Source organism: Barbus barbus (assembly GCF_936440315.1).
Source record: "Barbus barbus genome assembly, chromosome: 16".
Taxonomy (NCBI): Eukaryota; Metazoa; Chordata; class Actinopteri; order Cypriniformes; family Cyprinidae; genus Barbus; species Barbus barbus.
Genome location: NC_136744.1, coordinates 846,903 through 856,003, shown reverse-complemented (window position 1 = coordinate 856,003; position 9,101 = coordinate 846,903). Strand labels below are relative to the sequence as shown.

The 9,101-nt window shown below is 42.6% G+C and overlaps 1 protein-coding gene across 1 annotated transcript; it reads left to right on the top strand.

The window, feature by feature from the left end:
• Positions 1-4,118: 4,118 nt before the first annotated feature.
• LOC306882146 (general transcription factor II-I repeat domain-containing protein 2A-like) lies at positions 4,119-5,915 on the top strand (the record flags this gene model as incomplete). The annotated part of the gene is made up of 1 exon (XM_079436628.1): positions 4,119-5,915. One exon carries the CDS (start codon positions 4,119-4,121, stop codon positions 5,913-5,915), a length of 1,797 nt encoding a protein of 598 aa, XP_079292754.1.
• Positions 5,916-9,101: the final 3,186 nt, after the last annotated feature.

The following is a 9,101-nucleotide window of genomic DNA, read 5'->3' as shown; positions in this document are numbered from 1 at the left end:
TTGGAGCAACATGCACAGTTATGGATAGGCAGCTAAAGCTGACATATGAGGGCAAAGATCCGTTTCTATGCCCCATTAGATCAGCTTTACTTCCCTGGCCACAACTCAGTCTAGGTTGTGTCAAATTTCCTTGTTCTTTTTCCTGAACAACATGAACAGCATTTAGTACCTTGAACAATAAGGCTATGGGGTCCATCTACATCAAACTTGCCTTTTAGGCATATACATGAATCCAGGTCACAACCCCCCACCCCCCACCCTTTTAAGTAAATAAACTTCTATAAATGTGCTTGTTTAGTTTTTTTGTTTACTTTTGTTTTGTGAACTAAGCGTATGACATCTGAAATAAAAATGCCACAAAACATATGTACATACATAGATACATACCTATGTTTAATAGGTTCTCATCAGATGTCCACACTGTTTTAAATTTTGAGGGCAGGATGGCAGCAGCAATAAACTCTGGTTCTGCTATCATGTCTTTAAAGCGCTTTTGTAGTCCCTCTAGTACTGCATCCACCAAAGGTTTGCAGTACCTGGAATTAGAGGTGGGGGAGAGAAACTGATACAGTACAATATCACAACATTTACAGCGTGCATTCATACTGAGACAATGACAATAACAACAAGCATCCCAATACTTAATTGTTAAATATGATTTGACGGTCTTACATCTATTGTGTTCTTGGTCAATGTGTTCATAAAGGCCTCTTTTTAATCATTTTACTAATGGCACACATTAACTTCCTACACGTATGCTATATGAAGTTTTAAGGGAGTTGAATTGTGTATGAAAAGGAATACACCTTAATAACATGAGGGGAAAGAATTTCTCTACCTGGAATTTATGTGGATTCGTTCAAGCTTATTGATGAGGAGCGTCAGAGTTGGCAGAAGCCATCCCATCTGAACATCTGTTTCATCTTGAAGAATGTTGAGGGCTTTGGCGAGAGGACCCATGGTTCTGGCAAATTCCTCCAGAAAGGAAATTTCAACTGAACTCAACCTAACAAACATAAAGAACACTTAAGTCTTGTGTGTGTGTGTGTGTGTGTGTGTGTGTGTGTGTGTGTGTGTGTGTGAGAGTGTGTGTTTGTGTGTCTGTCTGTGAGAGAGTGATTGTGTGTGTGTGTGTGTGTCTGTCTGTCTGTGAGAGAGTGTGTGTGTGTTTGTGTGTCTGTCTGTGAGTGAGTGATTGTGTGTGTGTGTGTGTGTGTGTGATGAGTGGTGAGTGGTGACGCTGCTCGGACTATAATTGTCCTCCATTTCCCCTTACTTAAAGCAACTGAATAGTTAAGCAATATTTTCCAAAATTACATATTGGAATGAAAGGTATATTTAAAAAAAGTTACACTTACATTGGCAACTTCAGTGCAGTGCATACAGTTCTCAGGGCCCCTTCTCCTTCATCTTTTGATTATTCTCACGATTCTTTCAACAGAGAGAAATAATGAGTTCCATCGTGTGTCGTTTGGCCGGATCAGTTGTATTTTGCATGTGTCCTCTATGATGTCTGAAGCAGTGGAGGATCGAGATGTCTTGTTCCATAAGCCACTGCATTTCGCAAAAGCTGATCGTGACAGTCTTTTATAGGAGTCATTGGAATTGGCCTTGGCTGCATCAACTGTGGCAACAAGGTTTAATAGATGACATGCACAGCGATGATGCTTTGGAAGCTGAAATTGTAAGCCATCATCTTCCATTAAGATCGGTGTTACCTCAATGAAGTCAACATCAACACCTTCCTCTTCCTGTTCATCATCATCACTGCAAGCATCCTCTTCAGTCTCACTGGAGGCACAGTTATTGTTCTCATCTTGTTGTTGTTCTCCATATTCTCTAAATGCCTTTTGGTTCTAACTATTTTTTTTCTCAATGCCAAATTCGCAATGGATGTCATTCAATGCACTGCCCAACACATCAAAAGTGTGTGGCCCTTTAATCCGCCGGCAAGCAAGTGCCACAGAGCACCTCTTCAATGAATCTGGATCCACCCAGTGGGCAGTGACTCAGAGAAATCCTCTCCTTCTTGCACTCCAACAGTCAGTTGTTGTGGCAATGAATTCAATGGAGGACATTGCTTGTTTAATATTTCTCTTCATTTCTTGGGCACCCTCTTCTACTTTCCGGCGCAATGTAGTTCTGGACATCACACGTGAATTAGGCTGTAGCTCTTGCACTAAAGCATTAAACGCAGGCTGTTCTAGCACAGTAAATGGTTGAAGACTCTGAATTACAACATTTATGACTACGTTGTCTACCTTTGTTTGATTCACAATTTTTGTTTCTCCTAATTTCAGTTGTCTGGAAGTGGAGGGAACTGGGTTTTCAGCTTTTCTTTTTCGAGGGGCTGTCAGGGCATTGTATCTTTCCAAGTGACTTGAATGCTTTCTCTGGAAAGAAAGGGGGAAAAACACATCATGAACATAATATCTTCACAGCAATATATCTCAATTTCATAAATGAAGTGCACATTTCATGTTTTTTGCATGTACCAAGTAGGTTGCTGAGAAGGCTGAGTAACTAGCTAGCCTACATCAATTGCAGGCTACTGTTCAAGTAGCTACCAATCAATCATACCTTGCATGTAAACCTAGTCAAATAGAAGCCGAAATGTCAGAAAAAGGCATCGGCCTAAATGCATTTTCATCATTTTACATTGAATTTCTTTAGACACACTACACATTCTATGAACGAGCTTGACAAGTAAATGGCATTGTTAGGGGGTAATGTTAGGCTATTTCTAGCCAAGTGCCTTCACTGCAAAAAATGCTTTTCTTACTTAGTATTTTTGTCTTGATTCCAGTCCAAATCTCTAAAAATTCTTAAATCAAGATGCATCCACTAAGAAAAATAACCTTAATTCAAACAGAAACAAGATCATTTTTCTTACCCCATTGGCAGATAATTTAGCTTTTTTTAAGCAACAACTCACTTAATTTTGATTTATTTCCCCAGAAAACAAGACATAATATCTTATGGCCTTTTACTACTTTAGTAAATGCATCTTGATTTAAAAACTTTTAGAGATTTGGACTGGAATCAAGACAAAAATACTAAAGTAAGAAAAGCATTTTTTGCAGTGTTGGTGTTAATGAGCTTTGCTAACGGTCTGCAGTTTGCTAGCTTAACCTTGCACAATGGAACTGATGTCCACGTTTATTATTAACACAACGTATGAGCGTATTATATCCAGTTTGGGTAAAACGACAGGTATATTAGCCTTTAATTAATTTCACAGTCAAACTGAAAATTACTTACCTCTATGTGTTTCTTTAGATTGGATGGCGAATTCTTGAAAGAAGAAATCGTATGCTTCTGAGGCAGACAGAGAAGGCACTTAAAAATGAATGACTCGTTCTTCCTTTCCACTACTTCAAAAAATTTGCTTAAATATGGCCATGGGTGCTCAATTTCAATGTCTGGCGCTTCTTCCATTATTGTGTTGGCTATAAACGTGACAGCGAAAAGAAGCAGGCAGGCAGCAGCCATAGACAGTAAAGTGCGCAGGCGCAGCCAGCAGCAGCGCCCAAACTGCACGAAACGTGTTCTGATTGGTACACTTGCGGAGGACGTGTAATTATTTTGACCTGTCACTGGTTACGCATGTATGTTGTGGAAAGGAACATAAAAAGAAACGACAGGTTTTAGGAAAGTAGTGGAGTAAAAAGTAAGGTTTTCCACTTTGAAATGTAGTTGAGTCAAAGTATAAAGTCTCACAAAACAATGATACTCAAGTAAAGTACAGATACGCTAAAAAGTTACTTAAGTACGGTAACGAATTACTTGTACTTCGTTACTGTCCACCACTGCTTAAGGCAGGGGTGGGGAACGTCCGGCCTCCGGGCCGTATGCGGCCCGCGAGACAGTTTGATCCGGCCCATCAGTCAATTCAAAATCCCCCCTCCTCCCTCAGGAAGAGAGAGAGAGAAAAAAAAGCTACACAGCAATTAATTTTCCTGTGATAGAAAAATGACAGATATATATATAAAAAAATAGAAATATAATATTATAGATAATTTATAATTATATGAAATAGGGTTGCCTGTCTGGGTCACAGTCAGCGTGAACGTGAAACATGCACGTAACGTTCACGGTTGTCGTCGCTGATAAGCATCATGGCGACAGGCAAGAAAAGAAAAGTAGATGCAGAATGTCGTGCTTTTCAAGAAAAATGGACAAACGATTATTTTTTTGTTGAAGTCAAAGGCAAGCCAGTCTGCCTAGTTTGCGGAGATGCGCTTGCAGTGATGAAAAAGGCCAATCTCGAGCGTCATTACAGCTCGAAGCATGCTAAACTGATTGAGTTGCAAGGACAAATGCGCTTGGATAAAGTTAACACTCTTCGGCGGAGTTTGAGTGCCCAACAAGCAGTTTTCACAAGACCGCATTCTGACAGGGAGAACGTTATTCATGCAAGTTTTGTGGTGAGCGAGCTAATAGCAAAGAAACTGAGACCTCATTCAGAAGGAGAGTTCGTGAAAGAGTGTCTTGTTGCCGCTGCGGAGCTGCTTGCACCAGACAAAATAAAACTCTTCCAAAGTGTCAGTTTATCTCGAAGAACTGTCGCAGAACGGATTACTGATATGGCTCAAGACATTGAAACAACACTGAATGACACTGCAAAAAAATTCCAGTTTTTCTCTCTGGCCTGCGATGAAACAACGGACATAACTAATACCGCCCAACTAGCCATCTTTGTGCGTGGAATTACTGCTGAGTTTGAAACGACAGAGGAATTGCTGTCTTTGCAATCCATGCATGGCACTACCAAAGGTGAGGATTTGTTTGAGCAAGTTGTTTTGGCAATGAATAAATTTGAATTACCATTTGAAAAGTTAAGTGGCCTTGCCACAGATGGAGCGCCAGCCATGCTTGGCTCGCAAAAGGGATTAACTGCATTGGTCAAAAAAGAAATGAGTCGTCTCAATCTTGATCCAAGTGATTTAATTGTATGCCACTGTATCATACATCAAGAGAGTCTGTGTGCACATTCCCTGAAGCTCCAGAGTGTAATGACAACTGTTGTTTCCACCATAAATTTCATCAAAAGCAGAGGGCTAAACAGCCGCCAGTTCAAAGAGTTACTGAGTGATCTTGAGTCCGAGTATGGAGATCTGGTTTACCATTGTGAGGTGCGATGGCTGAGTCGTGCAGATATGCTTTCACGGTTTTACAATTTGAGGGAAGAAGTAAAACAATTCATGGAGATTAAGGGAAAACCTGTTGTGGAACTCAGTGAAGACAAGTGGCTGTGTGATTTGGCCTTTATGGTGGACATAACCAAGCACCTGTCAGAGCTGAATGTCAAGCTCCAAGGTCCGAACCAGCTTCTCAGCTCTCTGCTTTCAAACGTGAAATCATTTGAGGCGAAATTAAAGCTGTGGCAATTGCAACTGGAAACGGGTAACACTGTGCATTTTCCTACTCTACAAGAACAAAAGCCTGCTATGACAGCTGAGTATGCTGGTGAGTGTGCAAAACTGCATCAGGCATTTGGCGAGAGGTTTCAGGACATGAAAAGTAAACAAAATGAACTGAACATATTTGCTACGCCATTTAATGTGGAACCATCTGAAGTACCTGACAACCTACAACATGAAATAATTGAGCTGCAAAGCAATGACGAGCTCAAAGCAAAGTACAACAACCTCCCTCTGCTTGAGTTCTATAAACTGTATGTACGTTCTGAGGATTTTCCCATTCTGAGGAGACATGCACTGAAGTTTGCATCTCTGTTTGGGACAACCTACTGCTGTGAGCAGTTCTTTTCAAAACTGACTCTTGCAAAGACTCGATTCCGCTCAAGACTGACTGACCCAAACTTGGAAAACCAGCTGCGAGTAGCATCGTCATCACTGCCATCTAACATCAGACACCTCGCCAAAGAGAAGCAGTTCCAACCATCGCATTAGAGAGGTTAGTGATATATGTTCAAAAATTTAGAATGGCCCTTAAAGGATGTTACAAAAATGTAAATGGCCCTTGATAGAAAAAAGGTTCCCCACCCCTGGCTTAAGGGATTCCCTTTTGTCCATCTTTGCAGAAAAGGGGGTTTCCCGAGTTGCTGATTGGCTGAAAGTTCAGTAGTCATTGACGTCTCGGGCGTTGGCTGAAGATGCGGAGTTGGTCTAGTTGAAGTTTGAGGCTGGTGCAGTCGGAGCTGGATTTTGTGGCAAACTTAAATTAGAACATGAAAATCTCAACGGAAAGAAAATAAATTAAAGTAAAATGATGTGACGAGACTAGGTGGTTTTTCTTCTCATCGTGGTGTTAGCAGCTGGCATGTAAGCCAGAGCACGCTCAAAGAGCACTAAAAAGCAGCATCAAAACACGTGTCAAAAAGCAAATGCAAAAAGAGAGAAGAGAAGAGAGCGGGTTTGATGGTGTCCTGAGTTTATAACTCGGCTTTTGGACACATCCCAAAATGGTGTGTAGACCAATTAGATATTGTCTTAGCTCGGGGTGTTGCTCTGTTTCTCCTCCCAATGCATAAATCAACATGTTATCTGGTCCGTCACATGGTCCGAACTTTCCAACTCTTTGCAGAGTATAATTTTGGGCATGATTTCTATAACCAGAATATGATACATTTGACAAAGTATTGATTGGAAGAAGCGTTTAAAGTGTGAATTTTCAAACTCATACATACCAAACATGAATATGAACCCTTAAGGTATTCAATAGTTATTAAAGACATACACAATGAGTGATTAGGACATGATAGTCAAATGTGTGGGTTACATACATAATTTGGAGTTATGCATAGAAATCATTAGTTGCTCATAAGTCTTTTAACATGATTTTAGGTGCATCTACTCAGTTTCTGTGTCATTCTGTGGATGTGAGAATGTGTTCTGAGGAACACAGGTCAAAAAGGTTTTGGAAGGAATTTCAGTCTGGTCTTTGTCCTGCTAGTTGGGGGAACCCACCCATCAAAGTCTCTACCTATGATTTTGGTCAGGATGTGCTGTTTCTTTGATCATCAATCTTGGTTACTTGCCCCAAATTTGAAAATCTCCTTCCTGAGTTGGAATTATCAATAAGTGTTCTTTGTGTCAATGTTTTGAGCTGTTCTGTGATAGAGGCTTGTTGTTTAGGCTTGCTTCAGATGCATGGTATCGTGGAAAGATTTATGACGTTGTCTTGTTCCGGGGCCTCTTTGTGGAATTTGGCTCTTTCGGTGGTTCTAACACCAATCTGATCGAATCTTAAATTGTCTGATTCGCTCTGATATCCTACATATATTTTATATACAAATGATTTTATAAGTATAAACAGAAATAGGTTCCCTTCCAGGAACTTGAGCTGCGTCAAAACGCGAGGGGAACGTCTTCAGCATGACCGCGCTCTGAATCATATGTGTAATCTGTCCAATGGAAGGGCGAGACGTCACGGGCGGGTGACATAATCGACCATGAAGCATAAAAGCATGTGCGGTGGAACCGGCGTTTGCTTTTTGTCATTCAGCAACCGCTACTCGGTGTGTGTGTCTGTCGATCTGTGTTGTGAGTCTAATTTAGTGTTGTTTGTCCCTCACAATCACTTGAAATAAGCTCCACAATGTGTGCAAGCACTTGGGCGAGAGCAGATCTGCTGTGGATACACACAGTCCGTGTGTGGTCTGCTTGAGAGAGACATCATTATATTCGCGCCGTCAGCTCTAAGAAAAGGGGCTGATTGTGCTTCTCCCCGCCGTATGATCTCGCAGTCCTGCTGCTGCTGAGGCACGGCGAGTGAGAAGCGGGGATCGCAACATGGATCTGGCGAACAGGTTGGAGACGGGTTCGCCCTATCTCCTCCTGCATTCCCCAGATCTAGCGCTCTCGCTCGGGGCTGGAAGCCCGCGGTGCGGTTCTTCCCCCTTTGAGTGAGAGCTCGTTGTTGCAGCACGCGTAGCACTGGGGACGAGCGGGTTACACTGCATTACACGGTGTCCGTCTCCGTCCAGTGCCCTCGGGAGACCAGCCTGCCCTCCCTGCCAGAATTCCAGGGCGCAGTTGGCTCCAGTGAGCGCTTCTCTCAGTTATTTCTGCCCGGAAACGTAGCGGAGCTGAGAAGCTCGCCACCCCTGCGGGGGTCTCTAGAGTAGCTAGTTCGGCCGTCTCCTGCCGGTTCTCCACTTCAAGGCACAGCTCTAGGTACACCAGAGGCCAGTCTCGAGAGACTGGTTCCCTTAGTAGACTATTTGGCAGCGTGAAAACTACTGCCAAATGTGTCTCAGTTAGTCCTGCACACTGTAGAGAGAGGCTGCAGAATCCAGTTTGGTTCTCCTCCGCCTCAATTCAACGGGGTGAATCCCACTCTGGTGGGCCCCGAGCAGGCTCTGGTATTGGAACGAGAAGTAGAGTAATCTCTTGAGGAAGGAGGCCATTGAGGTGGTCCCTCCTCACGAAAGCGAGTCTGGGTTCTACAGCCAGTACTTCATAGTTCCCAAGAAGGATGGAGGGTTGCGTCCCATTTTAGATCTGCATCAGTTGAACCGCTCAGTCAGCAGATGCTCAAACAGGTCATGTCTCAGATCAGGTCTGAGGACTGGTTTGTCACGATCGATCTAAACGGATGCACACTTCCACGCCTCCACCATTCCTACTCGCAGGAAGTCCCTGAGGTTTGCTTTGGGGGCAAAGCTTACCAATATCAGGTTATTATCTTTGGCCTTGCACTCTCACCCTGCACTTTTACATCAACGATTGGTTGATTCCAGTTCAATCGGAGCAGCTGGTGATTTGACATCGAGGTGTCGTTTGTGGTGGCTTCTGCCAGTGCTATGAGGAGTCATACTCAGAGTCTTGGAGTTTTGATGCCAGAATTTTGATTTTATTATCAGAGACAATAAAACCGAGAGACGCTGCAGTGAATCTCCCGAATACATGGTCGCTCCTCTTAAATAGTTCTATACATTTTCTATTGCGTTATTGTTTCTAAGAAACAGTCTCCATCAGTTTGCTAGAGCAGACAATAGCACCTCTGTATGTTACGTTAAATGAAGAGGCATGACTTGGTCACAGGATGTGCAGCATGACTTGGTCACAGGATGTGCAGCTTTACTTTAAACCATACGTCTTCACATTCCATTCTTCTGCAGGCCTCTACACATG